This window comes from Patiria miniata, unplaced genomic scaffold (assembly GCF_015706575.1).
Source record: "Patiria miniata isolate m_02_andy unplaced genomic scaffold, ASM1570657v1 HiC_scaffold_29, whole genome shotgun sequence".
NCBI lineage: Eukaryota > Metazoa > Echinodermata > Asteroidea > Valvatida > Asterinidae > Patiria > Patiria miniata.
The window spans coordinates 18,350,407-18,375,562 of record NW_024037068.1 but is presented as its reverse complement, the minus strand read 5'-3'; the positions used below and the strand labels follow the sequence as shown (position 1 = coordinate 18,375,562).

Sequence of the window (25,156 nt, the reverse complement as noted above, 5' to 3'; positions counted from 1 at the left end):
TGGCACCTGGTATACTGTCATTTCAAGAAAAGTGGTATTTTTGTATCAATTTCCAACGCTGGCCCCAATTGACCATCACACTTGTTTGCAATCGATTACACATCTATGAACGGGTACAAGCCAGCTAGACTGGTTCCCTGACCTTACAATTCCCCAATGTATGTAAACTGCTCTGTTTCTTCTTATATGGAGTCAGGGAACCAGACTACAGGAAAATGTTTGCTTTTCTTGGTTTTTATCTAAGCATTATCGAACCCAAAACCTCAAAAAAGTCAGTGTAACTACTATATTTGCTATATATTTCCAACCCCCCAATTCCATCCATTTCTGAAAATTACAGCAAAAGCAAATGATGTATATTCCCTTTAATATAATGAGTAATGAAACTGGTCTCTAACAAGGGATTCTGAAAAACTTTCTTCATTCCAATAAGCTTTTAAAATAAAATTTATATTACTTGTCTTCAGCTGGCAATAACATGAGTGCCAGTCATAGCCCAGTTGGACGTAGCCTAAACATTTAACACACAAATTCATATTTCAAAATAGGGGGCCTATGGCATGTATGGGATCAATGCACAAGTACCCCATCAACGGCCAGAGAAGGAGAGTTGGGGGTGACCTAGACTGGTTCCCGATCCATCCACTGCGTGTTTTGAATGTATCCAAAGTTATTGGAGGGCGGGGATTAGTCTCGGAGACCATCCCAAGTTGAACGTATTTGCGCCCCGACGACGCCTGATGCTCATGCGAAGACGCGGTGCAGCTTTTGCACATTCAGGGAGTCGTGCATACCTTACGTGCGAACCAGTACAGTACACGCACGCTGTTTGTCCCGTCCACGGAGCTCTCAAAAGAGGTAAAAACGCGCCCTCTTTTGTTGGCGCACGGAGCCCATACTGAAGTAACAATGTGTGGAGAGACGATCATCTAATTCTTGATAATGAGGACGACTTAGAAAGTTGGTGCACACATTGCCTCATCAATGCATCCGTTATTATCCAAGATGCATTGCAAATATCGAAAAGTTTTACTGAGTTTTCAGTCCCTACATAACTGCATGAGTTTTCCCCAGATCTGGTATTCCTTTACCCCACATCTAAAACTGGGCAAAGCCATTTGGGTGAATTCAAGGCCAAATACCAGCGCCCACTGTTGTGTCTATCATATCTGCAAACGCTGTGTCAAATATTTAGGCTATTTTCAACTGGGCTACAACTGGCACACGTGTTATTGCCAGTTGTAGACAAGTAATACACAATATTTAACCCTCCTATGCAAACATACATTCTGTGCAAAATTGTTGTTTCAGTCCAAATCAATCAAGTGACTATTTTCAACAGTTAAGGGCTCCTAGCCTACATAAAACAGGATTGACTGGCTGTGACTGTTGATGTAACATGATACAACTGTGCTTTGAATGTAGGTGATTGATAAGCTAGCTGAGCCTACTTTTTGCCTGCTCTTGTCTGACTGAATTTGACTAGTCACAGTGCTTGCTTGACATATGATCTGACCTTTGATGACTAGCCTGTGAAAGGCGTGGCAGGGGAAGAGGATTGATTTTTGGACTGTCTGTGACTGTTCAAACAGCAGTTGAGTTAATTAATATTCGTACTGCATCCAAAATAGAAGGAAATCCTCTTGCATTGCCTGCTACCTGTCCCTACATTCAAAGTCAGAAGGATAATGAAGGGACAAAGAACCAGTAGGCCTACTTGGTACTTGGTTGGTTCTTCTCCTAAATACTCCGCAGGGGAGTTTTAACAGGAGGCCACAAACACTGGGGCAAACCCCTTCTCTTAGCGATAAGTGTTACTAGGTTCTTTTACCTGCATTGCATTACACAACACATGGGCCCTACGGCTTTACGTCCCATCCGAAGGACGAAGCAATAATGGTTAAGTGCCTTGCTTTAAGTTTAAGTGTCCAGCCCCGGGCTCAAACCCACATTCTGCTGCCTCTGAAACACCAGGACATGCGTCCGGTGCGGTGCTCTTAACCGCTAGGCCATGACACTCCAGTAGCTTTTAGTATAAAAGCCCACCTACCCATAGAGCACCTTCCATAGCGGTCTCTACGCCAGCCAGGGCAACACTCATTTCGAATGCTGGTGTACAACTTGCGACGGTAGGCATCACAGGAAACTTGCCTGTCAGAAAAATAAAGACAAACATGTGGAATAGACGGGGTCCGCTCTTAAGTCCGACGCCTCGTAGTATTATGGAGGACCAAAAGTGGACAACCCATTTTCTCAAAAATCTGCTAGAACAAAAACAGAATTATGGTTGAAATGAAGTCCTGTTTTCTGAATTTTTATTTTTCTATTATCAAAAATTAGGATTTTTTAATTTCTTGTACACAGGCGGTCCAAAAAAGGACCAACCAAATTTCTGAATTTCTACCAGCAGAAAATCGGAAATTGCATTTACGACCAAACCAAATTTCCGAATTTCTACTAGCAGAAAATCAGAAATTGCGTTTACGACTAAACCAAATTCCTGAATTTCTACTAGCAGAAAATCGGAAATTGCATTAACGACCAAATCAAATTTCCAAATTTCTACTAGCAGAAAATTGGAAATTGCGTTTACGACCACACCGAATTTACACCAGCATAAAAAAATGGAATGTACGTTTGATACCCAACAAATATCGCATCATTGACGTGTTTCCGTGTTCTGGAAGTTAACTCCTGTATCAGAAATAGGGTGTAGAATGGATCATAACTTCACGTATAACTGATGCAGCTTTGTGCATCTGTGTCCTGTTTGATTGATTGCGATAATTTGGGGCCGTCATAAGTCCTATGAGGCGTCAGGCCTATGAGGCGTTGGACTTATGGGCCTGTATTTGGTTGGGGATGTGATTTTGTCAGTCTTATGAGGAGTCGGACCTATGAGGCGTCTGACTTATGAGCGGACCCCGATAATATAGGTGTACCAACATTGTGGTTCAGTGTTACAGACAAAATCGCATCCCCCTACCAAATAAAGGCCCATTAGTCTGACGCCTCATAGGTCCAACGCCCCATACATGTAAGTCCGATGCCTCATACAGGTACGACGCCTCATAGCTCCGACGCCTCATAGGTCCGACGCCTCATACGCTTCGTTTTTCTGACGTCGGACTTATGAGGCGTCGGACTTATGAGGCGTCGGAACTATGAGGCGTAATAAATATTGTATGCCTCACAAGTCCGACGCCTCATATGAGGTCTCGGACCTAAGAGGCGTCGGACTTATGATACGGCCCCGAATAGACAGGGCTAAAGTAAACTACATTATGAAGTCAATTGGTCAGTGATGCCGTGAGGCCAGCACCTGACTTCATGAAGTACAGTAGAGAAGTCCAAGTAGCCTTGTAGTTGTATAGGCCGCATGCATCACGTCAGTCGGTGATAACATCTTTTCAATTCAATTCACCACGTGCATTTTCAACCTATACTGGTGTTGTTATGCAGGCGCGGATCCAGGGGTGGGCCGCGGGGGCACGTACCCCCCGTCAAATTAAAATGAATAAAACAGGGGGGAAAGGAGGGGGAGGTGAGAGAAATGGCGGGAAGGAGAGGGCAACCTAACAAAAATACCGGTGCCGATATTAAACATCAGCGGCCTGCAAACCGTACGTACTCCATACGTAACCCTGCATAGTATATCGGTTTATGCGATTCATATGAGCGTACGTACCGTACCGGCACGAAAAACACGCACGTGTGACAGCCGATGTGCTGTGTTTGGCGCGATGAGCGTGACATACACGTTGTACGCTGCTCTTTGTACCACACTATTGGTCAAGAGTACGGTTTTCGTAGGAACACTTTGCCAGCATTCCTTCGGCGCTTTTAAGGAGTCCAAAACATGTCCGTTTCCGTAGAAAATTTCCATAGAAAATCTTATCTTATTGATAAACTGAAAATTTAAACTTGATACAAAACATTAGAAAGCATCCTTGCAAAAGTTTACAAACTAAGTCTATACAATTCCCTTTCAAAAATAAAATGAACGAAAACAATTAGGCCCCCCCCCAAAAAAGTCTCCGGTTTCTGGTATGGAGCTTGCCCAAAAAGTGGTGCGGCGACGCGGCTTTTTTTTTTTTTTAAACTGTTTTTTTTTTTTTTTGCTTCAAATGTCGGCTGATGACTGCAAATGTTGCCCGACTAAACTTAGGGCAAATATTATGGGAGACCAGAGAGGCCACATAAAGCTTATTCTCGATCATAACCCCATCTAAAAACACGTTAAAATTGTGCAGCAGCAGGATTCCAGTCAAACCAGTGAGTTTGGCGGTTTTGAGACATCATCTTTCATTGAAAAAAAAACTTTTTCATTTTGCCGACGCGCATGGCTCCGGCGACGCGCGCGCATACCAGAAACCGGAGACTTTGTTTTGGCCTTATGCAGACGAAAATGGTTATCAAGTGAAAAGCAGAAGAAACTTAAAAGGCTTGTTAAAGCATGAGTATATATTAAACCTATGAAAAAATCCTTATTTAACTTTAAAAAAATTGCTCAAATAACTCAGGGAAAGAGGGGCAAGGAATCGCCTCAGATTGCACCACAGATCATCTAATTATCAAAAAAATTCCCGGGGTCCTTAGGCGGGCCCCGGACCCCACGCCGAAAGACATTCGCGCTCCGCATTATTAGTCCTCGGTGCAGATCTGCCTAGCCCTACGCATCCTTAAAACAGTTTACAAACTAAGCCTATCCAATTCCTTTTCAAAAATAAAATGCAAGAAACTGGTTATGCAGTCGAAAATACTTGGTTATCAAGTGAAGAACAGAAGAAGCACAAAAATTTAAAAAAAACACATGGTGTTACCGCAAACCGAAGCGATAATGAAAAAAAAAAAAAACATTTTGCTGAAATGGGGCCAGATATCGCCTCAGATTGCACCACAGAGCATCTATAGGATGAAAAATTTCCCGGGGCCCTTCAGTGGGCCCCGAACCCCACGCCGAAAGACACTGCTTCACGTTCACATTAGTCCTTGGAGCAAATGCCCCAGCGCCATCGCCCATTGCAACAGTTTTCTAAGTCAATACAATTCCTTTTTTTTATTTTAATACAATGCTTGAAATTATGCAGTCGAAAATACATGGTTTGCAACTTTAGTACACAGTAGCTTAAAATTTGTAAAAACAAGAGTATATTTAAAAAGAAATCCTTATAAGCTTAACAACTTTTGCTCAAATAATTCAGGGGGAAAGGGGCCAGGAATCGCCTCAGATTGCACCACAGAGCATCTAGAATCCAAAATTTCCCGGGGCCCTTAAGCGGGCCCCGAACCCCACGCCGTAAGGGCTTCGCGCTCTGCGCTCGCATTAGTTCTCGGAGCAAATGCTCTAAAGGTGTGCCCCCCGTCTAAAGAAATCCTGGATCCGCGCCTGTTATGGAACATGTTTTACGTGTTTTCACAATCATTTTATTTATTTATGTCCACACCTTCTCAAAAATAATCCTTTCTTCTCCAATTTGCTCATAATATTAACATGAATGATCCCGCATATTGTCTGTTTTAGATGCACTGTGAGTGCACGCTCAGTCATAGTGCATCATAAAGCAGCCGTCGGCTGGCGCCCGCGTGGTGTCACTGGTATGCACCGTTAGGCTACGTCAGAATAGTCAGATCGTTTTGGTCTAGTCTGGCAACTTGCTAGCCAAAGATTGTATAGTGCCGTGTAGCGGCGCAGCACTTTACATTGTACATCTGCACACAGATCAAATGACGTGACAAACTTAAAGGTTTTACACACCGGAAGTTCCACTAAACATGCCCCCAAAAAAATTGTTTAAGGGTTCAGCGTTAGCATGTTGTCATTTTGAGAGGATGCTGCGCGCCGCGTGAGTGACAGGTGAACGATCCCTGTAGGCCCTATATTGCACGAGAGCATTGTTCAGTTGGAACATAGTGCAGTTGAGTTACACATAGCCCCATAAATGTGGCCAATTTACTGGACTACCTCTGTAAATAAAGGCCACACTTCCACCACGTAGGCCTACAAGAACATGTAGAACTTTGTCCAATTTTGACTTTGACATTCAGGCTTAGTTTGTACAATTGTAGTTTATTTTTGCTTGAGAAGCATACTCGCCCTAATAGGCTAATCAGAAAGTGCTGCCTTTTTCAAATGTCTATTTTTCGTGAACAAAAAATTCGGCTACCCGATCACCACTTTTTTCAATTAATTTTCTAGCGCCAAAAGTTACATCTTTTATGGTTATTCCCTCCACTTTCCCTCCTCTACTTACTCCTAGAACTATGAGGCTCCGCGTGAGCATAGATCTAGAAGCCCGCAAAATTGTCTGCAGCACAAAACACTAATAAAGTACAAAAACGTCCATCAAAATGGAGACATTTCACACAGAACCGCTGCACAGTTTACCCCTATACTCCGTACTTTACCTCTTGACATACTCACGTATCATGCGCAGAACTAACATAGGTGGATTCTGTCGGTTTTTAGGCCAAAATGATGAAAAATATGCCCTTTCCACACTGAGCCAACCTGACACTTGAAACGTGCACGCATATAATCGAGCGATGATTTTCGGTTCGCTCGAAGCGCCGCGGGGGGTACGGTACATGCACTTGTACGCATGCACATACTATCATTTCGCCTGTACCGTACCCCCCGCGCGCGGCGCGCTCCGAGCGAACCGAAAATCATCGCTCGATCATATGCGTGCACGTTTCAAGTGTCAGGTTGGCTCAGTGCGGAAAGGGCATATTTTTCATCATTTTGGCCTAAAAACCGACAGAATCCACCTATGTTTGTTCTGCGCATGATACGTGAGTATGTCAAGAGGTAAAGTGAGGAGTATAGGGGCAAACTGTGCAGCGGTTCTGTGTGAAATGTCTGCATTTTGATGGACGTTTTGGTACTGTATTAGTGTTTTGTGCTGCAGACAATTGTGTGGGCTTCTAGATCTATGAGGCTCCGCTAGTTCTAGGAGTATCCTCTACTCTCACCCTCTCCTTTCCTTAATTTCTATTTATCAATCAGTCACTTACTTCATCGAGATTCGAACCTCGGACGCTTGCTATACACGAGACTCTTAACTTGCACGTACTTGCACTTGTACGCATGCGCATACTATCGTTCCGCTCCTACACCATACCCCCCGCGGCGCGCTCCGAGCGATCGAACCGAAAATGACTGCGATCATTCTGCGCGCGTGCTCGTTTCAAGTGTTAGGTTGGGTCAGTGCGGAAAGGGCATATTTTTCATCATTTTTGCCGAAAGCAGACAGAATCCACCGATGTTTGTTGGGTGCACATAGCGTGAGTATGTCATGAGGTATTGTACGGAGTTTTGGGGCAAACTGTGCAGCGGTTCTGTGGGGAAGAGCTTGCAATGGTTGGGATGGACGTTTTTGTACTTAATTAGTGTTTTGTGCTGACAACAATTTTGCGGGGTTCTGAACCTATGAGGCTCCACTACGTGGAGCCTCATAGTTCTAGGAGTCAAGGGCGGATCCAGAACATAATTTTGGGGGGGGCCAAAAAAATTTTTTTTGGATTCTAGATGCTCTGTGGTGCGATCTGAGGCAATTTCTGACCATTTTAACCAATGTTTTTTTTGAGGAAAAGATGGTGGTGTACTCATTGCCTGCCTTTATTGCGATGTCAAAAAGTGGGTCAAAAAAATTACGGCGTGGGGTTCGGGGCCCGCTTAAGGGCCCTGAAAATTTTTTGGATTCTAGATGCTCTGTGGTGCGATCTGAGGCAATTTCTGACCACTTTAACCAATGGTTTTTTTTTGAGGAAAAGATGGTGGTGTACTCATTGCCTGCCGTTATTGCGATGTCACATAAAAATAAAAAAAATTGATTTCGTTTTGGGGGGGGCCATGGCCCCCTTTGGCCCCCCCCCCCCCCCCCCCCCTGGATCCGCCCTTGCTAGGAGTACGCTGTTTCCTGGATTCCTCTTGGTTGAATTCACAAGGTGAGGTGAAAATTTGGATGTTTGGCGGCAGCAGGTAAGTGGTGATCGGTTAGCCGAATTTTCCCGCATTGGGCGTCTGGCCGTACTACACAGAGCTTGTGATAGTGTGTACGGACAGATGCAGTTTAGTTAATACAAGCCACGTTAATTGTGCGGCCGCCTGCCTTACTCCAAGAACTATGAGGCTCCGCGTGAGGTTAAGTTCTAGGAGTACGCCTGCCTGGCATGGCATGCCTGGCGCGGCAGAAAATTGTCAATTTTTCCAACCTCCAAACTCTCCTGCTGTGAAATGTCCGGCCCCCGTAATTCACACGTATTATTTTGGCATGGTGAGGTACCTAGAGGGAGGGTTCAAATCTCTGAACATGCTGAAATGTCAAACAAAAAAGTGAAATTTACCTATCACAACACATGCAACAGAACAGAGAAGTACACTACGGCGATTTACATGTACGCAGGGTGACCGTAAGGTCAGAGCCAAATTCTGCTAAATGCGCATCAAAAATCCGTCAGATTTATCAAAAATCTGCCAAATTCCCCAGAATTACTCGAAATACACTATACATACTTAAAGTATATAGTCCATCATTTGTAATTTGTGCATTTTGTTCGTTTGAAGCAACAAAAGTGCTCAAAATCTAAAGAAGGGTACTGAACAACTAACCTGATAAAGTTTCAGCTCAGCTTCAGCTGTATATTCTGAGAAAAACAGCATCTAGGATCTCAATTTCAAATCAAAAGTTGCTGAATCATGTTTTGAATTGCGCCTAAATTCAGCGTCCGAGACACGTTCTCGCCACTGATCTCTATATAAAGACTGGATAGCGGATATGCATACAACATTCACGCAGTAGACTTTGCATATTGACCAATTCGCCCCCGGTCTCACGAAGATGGCCGCGTATAATACGAACGTTCTACGCGTAAAATACGCGCGCGTTGTATCAACAGTTGACGCGCATTTTGGTCACGTACACATATTATGATGTTCTAAAAGGAACACATTTCCGTAGTGATTATTATTTCAAAAACGCCGAAAAAGTGATTTGCGGCATTATAAAAGTAACCACTACGTTAGAAAAATTGTAGTAAACCTTGGTCAGTTGGTCAGTGGTGGTGGCCAAAATATAAGTCAAGTGAGCCGCGACGTTACAAAAGAAATCAAGCTGTCTATAAAGACGGCAACTTGTCCTTTGTAGATCACCAGCCGGTCTCACCAATATGGCGTCAAATTCGTACATTGTGCGGCTCTTTATTAGCTATCCAGTCTTTATATAGAGATCAGTGGTTCTCGCTGAGCCGAATGCAGCTATACGCGATGTCGCGCACTGATCTGACGAATTATAGCAACCGGAGGTGCGTGTGCGTCGTGTCAATGCTTGCGCGCGCTTCGCCGAATAACAAAACGAACTCAGTAATTTAAATTTTCCTACGGTGCGTCTTAAGAAGTACCGTTGGAAAGGCCTTCTTTCGTTGATTACTTCAAAATGACAGCTTGCCAGAAAGAATAATTTCACAGGGAGTTTAGTCCCCTTACTATCTTTCAACTAAGTATGTTTTTCAACAATAATTACGCCAGCTACTTTTCGGATAGCTGCAAATGATGGACTATAGCTTTAAAATCACATGCAGATTGGTATCTAGTCATCTAGCCCGACTGCGTCTGGCCGTACAGTACTATCGCAAGCTCTGTAGCTTGCGCTAGTACGTACTGTACGGCCCAGACGCAGTCGTACGAAACGTACTAGTCATTCGCTACGTACTACGGTCATCATAAATATGTTGTGAAATTATTGGTAAATTTCGGGCAAAACGCGAATCCGGCCACGACGAAGTCCGCTTCCCAGTGAACAGCCAACCTGTCCCATTATGCAAGGATTTGCTTGAAAGGATTGAAGCTTTTTTTAAACAAATGTACTGGTTCAAATTTGCTGTTTTTCTGTCAAATAACCAAATTTGCAGAATTTTGCCAGAAATCTGAAAAAAAAATCCATTCTGTCAAATTTTTTGTCAAATTCGTTTTTTAACGAAAAATTCTGTCAAAGTTAGCCGAAAATCGGCTAAAACGGTCTCCCTGGCAATAGCGCTGCTACGCGCGCCCTCAATCGACAACCAACGAAGTCGGCGCCTAGTAACGTTTCTTAAAAGTTAAAGTTCTGTGACCTCGATCGGTGAGTGAAATTCTTGTTAAAAATTTCACATTTTCTATATTTAGTTTTTCCACAATTTCTCAATTTTCACAACTTTTTTCACATTTTAATTTCACATTTTCACCCCTAATATAAACGTCACGGTGGCGCACTTCGACGTTTCTCAAGGCATGCAGTGTACGTTGCCAAATCTCCTTGTTGACAAACATGGGCGTCGCGGGGGGGGGGGGGGGGGGGCGGTTGCCCCCAGTGGAAAACGAAAAAAAAAAAGAGGAAAAAGAGGGGCGAAGCCATTTTGCTATTAATTTGATGGAGGGAGGGCAAATGCTCACCTGCTCACGTTCGGAAAAATGATAAACTGAGAATATCATAATGAAAAAGTTAATGAATTTTTGGGGCAAATTTCCTTTGCTCTCCCCCCCCCCTCCCGCCCCCCCCCCCCCCCCCGCCCCCACCGCTGAAAAAATCCTGGCGACGCCCATGTAGACAAACTTTAAAGTAATTCAGTTAATTGCTGGTTTAATAGTGTTAAAAAAGGACATTATGGCCCGGGAATTCGCCCAATTAGTCTACACAATGCGTTTTGAATGAAGATCTATTAAATGGAAAGACCGTTTAAAAGTTGAATTAAAACTTTCACACAACCATATCCTTTAAAAACTGGGCGTTTAAAGTTGTTCTTGCGAGGGAGGGGCAGGTACCATCCGTCGATAGGGGTGCTGTTCAAAGCCGATGAGTACGCGCATTACACAACTAACGGACAATATATGGCGCTTTTCAGAGCGATACATGGGCGCAATTAAAAAAAAAAAGGCACCCGTAAAGGCTGCTGCTACAAAAAGCCACGACATTTTTTTTTCTTCAAAAGGGCACTTAATATTGTTCAGAAAAAGGGCACTAATTGTTAACTAAAAGAAGGACACTCTTTATTAATATATTGTGAAGGGGGTATGCGCTGGTGAAAAAAAAACATTTCAATGGAAAAGGGCAGTCTTTACAAAATATTGGGGGGGGGGGGTAAATAAACTCAAGACTTAATGAATGGAAAAAGGTTCAGAGCTTGATGAAATTCTACTTAGTGTGAAATTTGGGTTACAAATGGTGCTCTAGGCTAGCAAGGTACTAAAGACGAAAGATCAAAGTGCATCACGTTATAGGGGCCGTGTCACGTAATTAGGGAACATCAGCAATCATAGGCTCCAATCACATGTAATCATTTCTAGTGGGTTGATAGAAGTTACCTGTATCTAGTGCACCGCGCCCATCCACAAAAGCCACAGCTCACGGAGTAACGCTGTTTGTAGTACGAGGTGTACTTCTCACTTCCCCACGTCTTGTATACCGTTCGACATTTATTATCCCTGCGGATGAATACAAAAAGTTGGAGTGCTGTGGCCTCGTGGTTAAGGGCACTGATTCGTGGTCTGTGGGTAAAGCTGCAGGCCGTGGGTTCGAGTCCTGGCGGGGTTATGATGCGTGTGCCCTTGGGCAAGGCACTTTGTCACTCATTGCTTCTCTCCACCCAGGAGTAAATGGGTACCTATGAGGGCAGTGATGGTTATTGTGATTGAATTAGCTTCCTTGCGCCTAACAGGCAGCATCGAGCTGTATACTCCCCAGGGAGCTGAGATGGTATATGGAATGTTTAATTGGCCCAATGATTAGGGGTAATAATAATGTAAAGCGCTTTGATCTTAGTTAAAAGCGCTATATAAGAACCTGTTATAATTATTATTATAAGTGATGAGTGAGAAATGTCCTATTAACCCATGCATATAGTCTGGTTGCCAAACAAAAAGATGTTAACTCCTATGAGTCTGACGAATCTTAGGTCAGGTAGCCGCCACGGCTAAAAAATAGACACGGTGGCCCTTTCTCAAAGCTCGGCTTCGTTTCCGGTTGGGCTTTATCATTGCCTTTACGTTCCGATCAAACGTTTTTAAAAATCGCTTGTTTAATTATCAAAACTAGTGATGTTTCTTTAAGAAAACAGTGACTGACATGTTGAGCTGGAATCTCCACAGTTAGGGACCCAAATATCAGTCACAGCCGAGCTTAGCCTTTCAAACCTAGGCATATGCATGCAGGCTTTTCGTTAGCAAGTTGCTAACATTAATGTGGGTACGTATATTTGGCCAAATAGGAAAAGTTTTTTTCCCACAGCAAATAGTTTCCACTTAATGTTTTCACCATACTTTTCTGAGGGCTACGTCGTCGGGCAATTCTGGATTTTGCAAAGCGAAGCTTATCAAAAAAGGGTAGGGTTGAGCATGCACCCACTTGAAAGTAGCACATGCATTTACCAAGCAGTATAATTAAATTCCTTCTTAGCAGGTAAATGGAATGGACCGATCCAGTAAGCCCCGCCCAACTGCGCACGCACGTGGACAAATTAACACGTACTCCAATGCCACACTGCATTTTTTTCTTCCGCGCGCACCATACGCGCGCGCGTGCACGCATGTTGCACTTTTTTGTGCACGCACGTCGGACGGACATAAATCACGGCTGTGATTGGTCAGAATACCATGGGGCGGTGCTTACTGGATCGGTCCATAATGGGCCCGTCTTGAAAAGTTTCGTTTTCGAAACATCGGCTTCGTCTTGCCTTCGGCTCCTGGGACAAATATAGGGCCAACTCTTGCCCCATATGGGACAATTTTCAGCTTCCGAAAGGCATCGGGTTGTAATACAAAACTTAAGCATAGAGGTTTCTTTCGTTGGGTTCCATTAAAACGATTCTAAGTCCTGGGATAAGCCGAAGCCAAAATAGAACATGAAAGATTCCAAAAAGTCACCGTACGGTGGGGGAAAAAGTTTTTTTTTTCTTACGCTGACTCGACGGCTGTTGCCACACATAAGATCAGCACTACTGCCAGGATGCATCGTAACGCGTCCATCTCGTCTTGACCACTGTGTGAGCCGTATTTCGATAGTTTTCTGCATGCAGGGTATAATCAATGAAGATGTGTTACAAAATAATGGTAGCAATCTTTGATTCGTTATGCACTGCTCAAGTACGAGGCCCTAAATTGATATCTTAAAAGTACAAGTTCAGTACCAATTAGCATCCTGTAAAGGATGGTGTAGCATAGTGTCAATTCCAAGACGCCGGTATGTTGTTTTCAGTACTGATAGGCCCATCAAAAAAAAAAAAACGTGAAGACGATCACTACATCATATCCTCTGTAGAATAGTGTAGCTAGCATGGTTTGTCGTTGGTTGAACCCTCTTTTCAAATATTCGTTTCGCCTGAAATCAGCGAATTGCGCCCGAAATCAACGTGCGGGGCACGTTCACCTTCAGCCGATTTCAGCTATATACGAGATGTTTCGCACTGAACCAATGAATTTCACAGGGAGTTCATTGCCATTACTATCTTCACATCAAGTATGCTTTTCAACAATTTATTATGCCGTCATTTACTGTTTTAGTGTTTGGATAGCTGCAATGATATATACATGTACTCTATCTTTAAAGTTATAGTCCATCATTTGTAATTTGTGCATTTTGTTCGTTTGAAGCAACAAAAGTGCTCAAAATCTAAAGAAGGGTGCTGAACAACTAACCTGATAAAGTTTCAGCTCAGCTTCAGCTGTATATTCTGAGAAAAACAGCATTCTCGGATCGCAATTTCAGATCAAAAGTTGCTGAATCATGTTTTGAATTGCGCCTAAATTCAGCGTCCGAGACACGTTCTCGCTGAGCCGAATGCAGCTTTAAAATTTAAATTTTCCTACGGTGCGTCTTAAGAAGCACCGTTGGAAAGGCCTTCTTTCGTTGTTTACTTCAAAATGACAGCTTGCCAGAAAGAATAATTTCACAGGGAGTTTAGTCCCCTTACTATCTTTCAACCAAGTATATGTTTTTCAACAATAATTACGCCAGCTACTTTTCGGATAGCTGCAAATGATGGACTATAGCTTTAAAGATGGGGCGCGCGCGCATCGTGGTCACCCTATTGGTCGAAAGAGACCGGAGCGGTGTCACTGCAGAGTTTAACTGCCGCAGGATTTTTGGCATACACCATGTGAAGAGACGGTCTCAAAAAGTAAAAATGAGAAAAGTTGTTCTTACTCACTGGACTTGTTCTACAAACTACTCACTGTTTAACAGATACCCTACCGTCAGCGCAACACAAAACTCCTTGATTATTTGGGATGGCAGGCACACTGAATTAATATTAATTTATATGAACAATTTACCTTTATTTCTGTCCTTTCCTCTGGCGACCGGTCAATGTTGCGAACTTTGGTTGATGACGTCACGAAAGAGTTCCCTCCTCCGAAGACCAGCATCCATCGAAGATCAAACCGTACGAAGAACTGTGAGAATTTATACGCCGACAAGCTTATATACTTCTTGAGGACACCAGGGGAAAAAAAACAAGGAAATCAAAAAGGAAACTTCATAAAAAGAAAAAAAGAAAAAAGACTTATCCGGCTGGTGTGTTTTACTTCAAAATAGATAAAGTACATTGAAAGCACATATGTCATATCTTGTTACCTGACCAAACAAAGCGATCTCACGCGAAAATTGGTGCCAAAATACAAACTACAACTTGAATAAGGAAACTACAACGCCAAAATTACAATGTTTCTTGCATTTCTGTTTGCTGAGAAAGCCAATACCCGGATTTGATTTCACGTCACAAAAATGAGGCAATTTATATTATTTTATTGCAACACGTATCATGAAGCCTTTGTCTTTGCAATAACAAGATTTAGTAAGGATTATATCTGCGTTATTTCCTGTAGTTTGAATTGTACATATTCACATGTAACCCTCTCGCTTGGTCTGTTGGATATAATATTGAATTCTTTTTTTTTCTGGGGGAAAAATGTTTAATAGAGACATGTAAATTTTTGCCAAGTTCATGCAATTTATTTGAATTCACAACTTGAATGGATGTCTCTTTTATCGACATTTTATGCTTCTTAAAGTTGTGTATAGGCCTACGTGCTTTTCGGGTGTGGCACCTTGAATAATAGATTTTGAACTGAAAATTTTCTAGCACTACATTAGTTATGAGCTGTCCAATAAGATATCGCATAAAAAAAATCGACCCATAACAATAATCAATTAATTCTTTTCAACTTTTGAAAATTTTGAGCAGGGGACACTCCTAATTCGTTATGAATACTGTGCGCAATTTCTGAACTGCAGCGCGCCATTTTAAACCATGTTTTTAAAACTGTTTAAAGGCCTGCAAAAACAAGAACAAAAATAATAATTTTTGCAGGACATAACATTCCTTTAAATGTCGTTTGGAAAAGAAACTCGAAATTTTGAAATAGCACGTATACCATAATTATACAACTTCAATATTAAATGCGCTTTCAAAAACGCAAAGGCCTATAGTCCATGCCTTAAGTTACAGCGAGGCTCCGCCTCCGTCCCTTACCATATTTTCAACCTCGTTTACGATAGTAATCCACGGATGGGAAACTTTCATCCTGCATTCCAACCTCGTCCCCAGAGGGTACTACATTTTCAATTTCCTTTTTCAATACCGTGCAAATTGATTATTGATACGATAATACCGCCCTCTTTTGTTACTCTATAAACAGTCCAGTCACGAGGTTACTCACTAGAAATGGAACATGAACCTAAATTCTCATGAAAATCGGATGTATGCCATGTAACGAACTGTCTCTGTGTCGTTGATTTTTTCCCTAGAACATAAACGAACAATCATCACGTTTTTCGCTCTCATTCTCCCCTTATTGTTAATCTGATTATATTCAGCATTTGTTGTTGTTTCTACGTTCTTGTTCTGGAGTGACTGGTTACTTAACAACTTATGCTACATCAAAGCAACAAAGCATCAAAGATTTGACAGTTTGACACTTTGAAATTGAAATAGAAAACGTGAATTTAAAGTAGATCTTCAATTTGCTATTCAGGTGTCACATGGGGAACTTACAAGTAGAATGAATGCTGTTTATTCGGACTTTCTTATTTCGTTTGCACATAATTTGAAAAAAAAAAGTTATTAAAATGAGCACATGCTCGTAAAAGTAATGCGCCTACAGAGTCGTAGTACGGTCATTTTTGTGGGGGGGGGGAGTTTAAACACTTGTTCAGAAAAAAGGGCACTTTGTAAAACAAAAAGGGCACTCTTTAAGAATTATTGGGGGGGGGGGGGGTAAGCCCGTTGAAAAAAAAAGGGCATTTGAATGGAAAAAAAGGCAGTCTTTACAAAATATGGGGGGGGGGGGGTTAATACCCCCCTTACCCCCCCCCCCCCACCCCCGCTGGCTACGCCTATGACCTATCAATTATCCCCCCCCCCCCCCGGGGTGCCCCATCCAAGACGTGGGGATTGTCACTTTCGAAGTGACAAAATTCCCACCCCTCGGGCAAAATTTAAGTGACAATCACCGACCATGCCCCGACATACGTATATACGTAGGGCGCACTAGTCAATGCATTTCCATGTAGCACGTCCAGTGGCGTAGCCAGGGGGGGGGGGGGGGGGGTGCGACAGCCCCCCATGAAACCTTGTCGCCCCCCCCCCAAGTCGCCCCCCCCCACTGAGATTTTGAGTTTCTTAAAAAAATATTATTGATCTACATGATGCCCCCCATGAAATTGTCCAGCCCCCCCCCCCCCCCATGCAGTGAAAAATTCCTGGCTACGCCACTGAGCACGTCAATGGTAACAATGTAATTTGAGTGACCAAAATCCCCACCCTGGGGCATGAAAAACGTGACCAAATCCCGACATCGGACCTGGGGCAGCGCGGGAGGGGGGGGGGACATTTGATAGGCGCATAATGGCCGTACGCTACAATATGATTTAAATGCCTCGCATGGAAAGCAGACACTCAACTGAAACCATCATTGGAGGAAGGGAAACATCTTAGTCGCAAGGTGGCGCCGTTTAAATAATGGAAAACGGTGGTGGCTGGATAACAAGCTATTTGTTGAGGGTCATTCAATTTCTCGCCACAGTAAATAAAGACGCAAAAAGCCATGCAAATGTGATGATTTCGGCCGGGAAAATTAATTTAAATTTGTACTAATTTCCCATTCATCAGCGTTACACATGCAATCACGTGCATGAAGCGTGGAAACTCAGTGACCTCTTCCCTCTAATGATGTTGGCCAGTCGGCTGATCCGAAAGGCAAACTTTTGTCAAGAGGAAAGTGTTTTTAGGCTCCGCGCCTTTAGTACACACGGCCATTGTGGTGCTCTGCCAATACTACCGTACGACTGTTTGATGAAGCACCAACAATGATATGCTCATGCACTAATTGGATGGTCCTTGCATCAGCATGAAACATGCAACAGCCGTCCTCTTGATGCTCGACCCACCCCATCGGCTGATGGGGTTATCATATCTACGTCACATCTTAAGCAAGTTGGTTTTCTTAAATAACTTCAGGATAATGTACTTATTAACACAGGGGGTCTGGGTTGGGGACCGAGACGTTATGAGAACCCGCCATATAACTGCATACGTTGGGTTATGATTTTTTTCTTTTCTCAGACTCATCAACCGAGTCTAACACTCTTCTCATCATGCCGCGTTTATAGTGGACTGCTTTGAACAGCCGGTAAGCGTAAGGTGAGGATTTTTCTTGTTTAAAGTTGTTGTATTCGGTGTATTTTTTTTGACCTGAGACAAACACGTAGGCGATACTGCTGGGATGTTAAATTGATGTCCACAAATGGTATCAAGAACAGACAAAATAACTAGTATGAAAATACAATATTATTATCTCTTAAACAAGCTTTTCATGAAATTGTACAGTGCTCATGAAATTTGTACAGTACATGGAAGGATTTCTTACTTCATCTTTTTTGTAAATAGCATCATATTGATTTTTCCTCAACGTACACGTAAACTCTTCTTTGCTCAAAACTATTCTTACTTCAAACAACCGTTCTATATTCTTGTATCATCTTCCTGGTTAAACTGCATCTTCCTGGTTAAACTGTCTTGTATACATTTTCTTAATAATTTTGCCCAGGGATTGTAGTACGGTGTGGATATCTGAGATAAAAAGAGAGATCATATTATCAGACGGAGTAATTCTCAGTTCACATCACAATTCATATTGATGATGTCATGCTTACTGCTGTCGATAGACGAATCAGCTACGTGGCATGCTCGCCTTCGGCATGCAACAAAGCCACCGTATTTAAACTTATCGTGAACTTAACGATCAGAGTAGCACACAATTATTTGTTTCGTACTGATATTGGCGTCCACGCTGCAATTCTGTTTTACACGCCCTGGACCTTAAACTATTTGTACAGTAAAGACCAGGGCATGCTCTTTTAATTAACATAAAAACCTTGCGAACAAGTACATTCCCCGGGATTATTTTGTGTGTGTTGGATATCAGTTTTCGTTAAAAGTGCTTGATCACTTTTGAGATCAGCCAGCTTTAGAGCGCGCACTTAGTGGCTTATGGAATCATTCGCTCCAGAGTCCAGGAAATAACGTTGGTCATACCATGGAGGAAGTTCATACATTAGCCTAATCAAGACAATAGCGGTCATCATAATGTTTATATTGTTTCAATTCAGTAACAATGAATGCACCAAACGTGCACTCATGCATATCACAGCAAAACCAAGGCATTGCCCTCTAATATGGCGGCTAATGCTGCGCATTAGGTCTATTGTGAAGCATTGCCACGGGAGGAAGCTAATGTCAGACTGTGTAAACACTGCGGTTTACGCAAGTTTTTTTTTTTTTCGTCGAGAATGCCGGGATTGCATACAGCAAAACTGTGTCAACACGAGCGATGCTGTTAAAGTCCTTAAGCCAAAAATGAGTTCGGTCAACATCTTTACACGGAGTTTTCCTTAAAGTGCGAAATGTCAATTGAAATAGATGTAGTTTCATTATTATCACACAGAGTAGTCAGTGTTTATACGCCGGTGCAGGGCAATATAATGTTGAATTTACATCACCCCGACCAAAAGAACAAAAATCCATCTGATGAATAGTTTCATTGAAGTCATTTATTTTCCCAATTACGATTTTTTTTTTCAATGGCATGCCAATAACACAGGGTCATAATCAAGGATCAAGGGGCGGGGTCTCAGGTTTTCCCCTTCCGAATTCGAACATCAATCATGCATTTTATAAGCGCACACTTGTTTGCCCCAGTGAATGTTGCCGTTTTATTGATTTTAGGATTGATTATTTCAACTATTTTTCATATTATTTTCCATTGATCCATATCAACTTGTTTTGGTTGTATATTCCTTGTAGGTGGCACTATGTAATAAGGTGAAGTTTGGGGTTTACTATTGACTTTTTGTCGATAGCAACTTTCCTTTGAAGATGGAAGCCACTTCACCAATTCCAAAGAAACAGCGCCACCTAAGCATCTCCCAGCCATCGACCCCAATGAGCAAGTGCTTTGCCCTTCTCTGTCTAGCGGGAACAATGTACGTGTTCTTCCTCAACCACATTGTGCTCCCAGGTTCCGGTATGCACCATCGGGCCCCTGGACCCCACGACATCGCTCGACACAAGAGGGCGCTTTTAGTGGATGACAGCTTCTACATTCGTGGTGATCCTTTGCAAGGGGACCACACCTGTTATCTGCGCGATAAGCTTCAGTCTCTATGGATGCCGGACCTTCACTCGGTCTTTTCCGATCCCATCTCGGGCCAGGTGGTATTCGTGGGGCTGAAGCTGCTGAAACACCGCTGGCACGGCGACGAGTTCCGCTGTGAGTTCCCAGATGGTCAGGTCAGCCGGACTCACGTGCTCCGAGACGGCCGGAGCTCGGGATACTTCCCCCAGTACGTGGTGGTTCTCACCTGCCCGATTCCGGACACGTTCCGCTGGCGCGCCCGGTTCAGGTTGAACCTGCGTCGGGTGCCAACCAATACCAGCTACGTCAACGTGACCGTGTGCACGTCAGGAGTCTCGCCCGAGAAACGATACAAACTTGCTATCTGTACAATGGTAAAAAATGCCGATAGTTTCATTCCCGAATGGCTGACCTTCCACAGATACGTGGGTGTGGAACACGTCTTCATCTACGATAACGAACAAGTTGAAAAGTCAAACCTCACAAGAACTTTGAATGATTTTATCGATGAAGGCTTCGTGACTGTCATTCCTTGGGCGCACTCGGTATCTCCGTACAAGACTTACCTGGAGGTACAGATAGCTCATGAGAACGATTGCATCTGGAGACACAAGCACGACGTTGATTGGATGATCAAGATTGACGTAGACGAGTACATCCAACCAATGGACGCCAACCGGACTCACGTGATCACCGACTATCTGAGCGAGTCCATATTCGACCACGTGGCCGCCGTGCGCATTCAAAACTGGTTTTTCGGCCATCCACCACGTATCGCTCCGCGCGGCGACTCGGTCATCGAGCGCAATCGGTGGCGCTCGAAATTGCCTACACTGCAAAACACAGGGCACGACAAGAACATTCTCCGGCCAATCAACGTGCACTACTTCAAGATCCATAGTGTGAAACTCGGTGGTGACGTCATATCAGCTGACCCACACACCGAGCTGCGATTGGTCCACTATCGCTCTGACAATCTGAGAGCACGACGGTTTTCTTTGCCAGACTTTAGCGTGAAAGACGAGTCGATGGTAAAGCTAAGGAATGCCGCACTGTCATCGCTGATGGGACAAGATTCTACAACAGTTGAGTGTTTTACATCAGAGATGGATATCAACATGAATACTACCTCAGATGAGGGCATTTAATAAATGTCCAGATAATTGGTCCGATTGGATAATCATTTTTTGGAGGTTAGCAGTTCCCAGAAGTTTTGACCATCGATTAGCGCGCCGAGTAAAACAAATCTAACTTTTTCGGTAATTAAAACGGAGATGGATTAACAAAAAAACCCAAAATAATTGACAAGTTCGATGGTTGGCTTTTGGACTTGCCATGTGACCGTCCATAAAACATTTTGCACACTTATTTCTGCACTGGTACCGGGTAAAAGTCAGTACCGGTACTTGGTTATCAGTATTCGTTAGTTGAAAAAATGAAGAGGAAAAACAAAGCATCATAGCAACCAAATGCAATAGTCGAAGGCCGTGAAATGCCAGGGATGGTGATGGTCATGCTTCCTCCAAAAAAATCTTGGAATCATTATCGGCATCAAATCGTGTATTCTAAAGATATACGCTGGCCGCGTTTTAATATTCGCTCTTTGCATAGATTCTCAAGGCTAGGGTAGAGTGGTCCGTCCATGTTTATCGAGACTGATTAATAGGTCAATAATGTAAAACTGTAGGAGGCATAATATCTTTTCCTTTCAAAAGAAATTGTATTCTGAATTCCATATATCGCTCGAGGCCTTCCTTCTGCCGTCCTCGCTACTGTTCAGACCTTTAATGAACTGTAGTAAACTCAGAAAGGTTGGGCAATCGGGTTGGTATTTTTCCCAATGTTGGTCAACATATATACCGATTTACTGCAAACATTTCGGGACACATTCTGTCCAAAAAGTTTGTCAAATTGCGGTAGTTTGATACCGACATTTGGGCAAATTTAAAATTGCCCAAAATTGTCACCGAACTTTGTTTGAATGTATTCAAGACATGTATTATTAAATTCATGAACAGTTAATTTTTATTTGTAAATTTGTTGACAGTGTATATATTATTCACTCTTTATAAGTCTTATTATTTTATTTATATTCTTTATATGAAACCAAGGATTCCACAAAAGCGCACGATACAGCACTGTGGTTCGCAGGCCTGCATGATACATATAGAGAGAAGGCAATGAAGAAATTGCAGTGTTATAAGCCGAGCCCAATCCACATGTGGACCAGGGCAGGAAATCGAACCTGGGCCATACTCCAGGAAGCTTAGGCGCGGAGGACCACTGCGCTGTTGGGCCTGTCTTTTCATAAACGAAAATGTTACCATTATATCAAACATAACTAGGGCTGGAATCCATTCTATTGGTGCTTCGTGACGTTCTAGGAGTTGGCTAATGAAATGAAAAGTGAGAATTTTCACGTACCTTTAAGAAGAGATCCCTGCTCACTGTAGGTCCATAATTATTTGCTTCATGAGCACCAAATCTTGATATACGAGACCTAAGTTTCTATAATTTCCACTCGAATAAAAAGGTTTGAGGGTCTAACATTTCGATCCTATATCAGGCAACATCACATGGCAACATCACAGGGGTACAAAAACAAACAAGGGACACACGGGCATGCATGGGTGGGGAAAACACAACGGAGGAATTAAAAGGATTCCAAGTTGGAGCACAATGAGCAGAGAAGGAATCAGGGTTGGGTGTGAGGGGATGGATGGGGGGGGGGGGGGGAAGGGAGCGTGCATGGCGTCATTTTGGAGCCATGTTCTCTGAAACTCAACGTGTGAAGTTATACAGGGTGAGTAAAAAAAAACAAACAAAAAAATGGCAGGACCAATTTTTGAATAAAGTTTTGCCTGTAGCACTTTTAAATCTAGGATATGAAAGCCCAGTCATTAAGCTTTCGATCACTCCTCTATTTTTTTTTAGGAATTTTTAACACAAAAGAAAAGTAAGTGTTCTTTCAGCAAAATGAACAGTTCTCATAGGGATGCATGTGAATTATTTTGCTGAAAGAACAAATACGTTTTTTGTGATCCATGCATGATGGACTTACAAAGTACTACTAAAAGACTAATGACTGGGCTTTTCATGTCCTAGATTTTGAAAGTGCTGAAGGAAATATTTCATTCAAAAATTGGTCCTGCTATTGGCTTTTTTTTTTTGGCAACTCACCTTGTATAGAATCAGTCGACGATTTACAGTGAAAAAGTACTCAACTATACTCTTGACTCAAAAAGAATCGCTTCAGTCGAAGCCGATTGAAAATTCGTTGGGAGTAAATTTTCACTCTTTGGTGTTACGAGAGTATGAAACCATGCAGAGCTGAAGACAAAGGCAACTTGGACGAGGTTTAGAAAACAAGACAAAAGGCAATTAACCTTGCAATCATTGCATGTCCGAAAGTTTGCTTCCATGAATTGTTTCAGAATAAACCCCTTGCACGGGGCGCCCTCACCGAAGGCAGGTTTTGTCATTTTCAAATCACTGACAATGAAAAGACACTGCGTCTACTGATCACAGAGGACCAAAGACCTGCCCTCAGATGACGTCAATGACGAGGCGTCTATGGCTTCAACGGTCATAGAATAAGCTAATCATACAGGGTGAGTAAAAAGGAAAGTGACCGAGTTAGAAAAATATTGAAAAGACATGATATGCGGCTCACAACAAGTTTACTAAAAATAAGTACATAAGAATTAGGAACATAATGTTATTGACCAGTAACTTTGAAAATGTCAAAGAATTTCTTCTCCATCATAGGCCCAGTACTCAATTCAAAATTCAGCTGCCCCTCTATATTTCACTGATACGCATTGATGAATACCCTTTTATAACAATGAACCATGGGGTTTTCCTATACCTCCATGAATTAACAAAAACTCAGGCTTGCCAAGGAAAACAGGCAAAAATCATCATTTGCATTTCAGAAATTACTTGCTTGCTTTTTTTCCTCACATAAAAAACACAAAGCTGACAGTAAAAATTAATGTTTCAGTCTTGACTCATTTTTTAAAACTCATTTTGAATTTGAATGATGTGTGTAGTCTCGGATCTCTGGTTCTCACTCAGCTGAATAGCTTAAAAAAAACATTCTCCACTGCAGGACAGCTGTAAAAATTGGTTCATATAGTAAAACACTCATACTAGTTTTGATAAGGATCTTTTTCAATTCTTTTTCTCAGATGTGTGGAAGACCATGCTCGTTCAATACGTACTCTATTTGTGTGTCAAATTTCATTGCTTTTGAGGGGAAAATAATTAATCCTGGTCACTATTCTTTCAGACTCACCGTGTAGTCTTAATGGGATGAACATTCATGTTCGCCGCTTGCATGGAGACTTGACTTATTGCCTGCATAGTTTGTATCGAAAGTGCACGACACAAGCTGCGCCTGACTAATCGCACATACATGTACAAGGTACCTGTATAGATGTTACATACAAAACATACATGAACATGAACTTGAATGTTATAGACGTATCATGCCTCGCCCATATACAGGCATATCATACATGTATACATGTCATACAGAACGTGGAAGCCACGAAAATGACCTCAGTCAGTGAGATAGGTGACCAAGTCTCATTCACACGTATCAGTCAGTCAGTTGGTAATTCAGTCAATCAGTCTATCATTCAATCAATCAGTCAGTCATTCAGTCAGTCAACTCAATGAGTAACAAAGAGCTAAGACTCGAGGCCGACCCTCGTCATGATCTGGGATAGCGCAAAACACCTTATTTAATCACCATATTTAATCGACAGAGGGCGCTTTCGCAGGCAGGTGTATGTCTTGCACCTAGAAGTCCCTAATTGAATCCCCACGCTCTGTTTCTCACGCTTGAGAGCAGGGTCGCAGACTCGTAAATCTGGACACGCGCACACAGCACAGGGTGGTATGGTTATGTTTACAGATGGTGGGAGGTCCTCGTTAAGATCGTGTTTATCCCCTCGAAAAACAAACAAAATCCGGGGTCAACTGGGGGCCCGGTCCAACACGAAACAGTTTTAAGGGTGTGACAATCTGCGACCTGGCATCAATCCATTTCAGGCACATGCAAGCGCTTGACGGCAGGCCTGCTTGACGGGCCATTTCCATTGGTACTTGGCGCACCGGAGCTAGCGCTGCAACTGCAACTTGCAAGTTTGTAGAAGCCTAGGCATATCTGTGGGACAGTTTTTGGCTAGTTATTTATCAAACATTAGTAAATAACAATACTATGGCGGAGAAAGAGACTGATTTTGGACCCCTGGTTGGCGCGATTGATCAAGGAACAAGCAGCACAAGGTTTCTGGTAAGCAAAAAGTGAAATACTTTATTGCCGGCTTGTCTCATTTTGTAGTGATTTGTGAAACAAACATTATTAGGCCTATATAAGTCCTTGTTTATAACGTAATACTCTTATTATGATTGTGAATATTATGGAAAGATTTGCATATCTGGCCATCACAAATTTGTCCCTTCAGTGACCTATCGGCAATA

The 25,156-nt window shown here is 42.7% G+C and overlaps 3 protein-coding genes across 7 annotated transcripts in view; 2 read left to right on the top strand and 1 right to left on the bottom strand.

Annotated features, from left to right (window-relative positions):
* The window catches only part of LOC119736305 (fibrillin-1-like), a 43,313-nt gene extending 28,876 nt beyond the window's left edge, over window positions 1–14,437 (bottom strand). The window contains exons 1-4 of one of the 2 annotated variants that reach the window (XM_038210347.1): window positions 14,306–14,437; window positions 12,933–13,040; window positions 11,342–11,461; window positions 2,051–2,151 (exon numbers count right to left, since the gene is read on the bottom strand). In XM_038210347.1, the coding sequence (XP_038066275.1) occupies window positions 2,051–2,151; window positions 11,342–11,461; window positions 12,933–13,000 (289 nt within the window). In that variant the 5' untranslated portion in view covers window positions 13,001–13,040; window positions 14,306–14,437. The remainder of the gene's footprint in view (window positions 1–2,050; window positions 2,152–11,341; window positions 11,462–12,932; window positions 13,041–14,305) is intronic. The other variant, XM_038210348.1, reaches the window with a different exon arrangement.
* A 3,050-nt stretch (window positions 14,438–17,487) lies between these two features.
* LOC119736304 lies at window positions 17,488–21,702 on the top strand. Its single transcript, XM_038210346.1, has 2 exons — window positions 17,488–17,673; window positions 19,336–21,702. The coding sequence occupies exon 2, from the start codon at window positions 19,408–19,410 to the stop codon at window positions 20,812–20,814; it is 1,407 nt and encodes a 468-aa protein (XP_038066274.1). The 5' UTR covers window positions 17,488–17,673; window positions 19,336–19,407; the 3' UTR covers window positions 20,815–21,702.
* A 2,830-nt stretch (window positions 21,703–24,532) lies between these two features.
* LOC119736302 (glycerol kinase-like) overlaps window positions 24,533–25,156 on the top strand; it is a 34,263-nt gene continuing 33,639 nt past the window's right edge. For 3 of the 4 annotated variants that reach the window (XM_038210344.1, XM_038210342.1, XM_038210343.1), the window contains exon 1: window positions 24,533–24,968. In XM_038210344.1, coding sequence (XP_038066272.1) covers window positions 24,894–24,968 — 75 coding nt within the window. In that variant the 5' untranslated portion in view covers window positions 24,533–24,893. The remainder of the gene's footprint in view (window positions 24,969–25,156) is intronic. The other variant, XM_038210345.1, reaches the window with a different exon arrangement.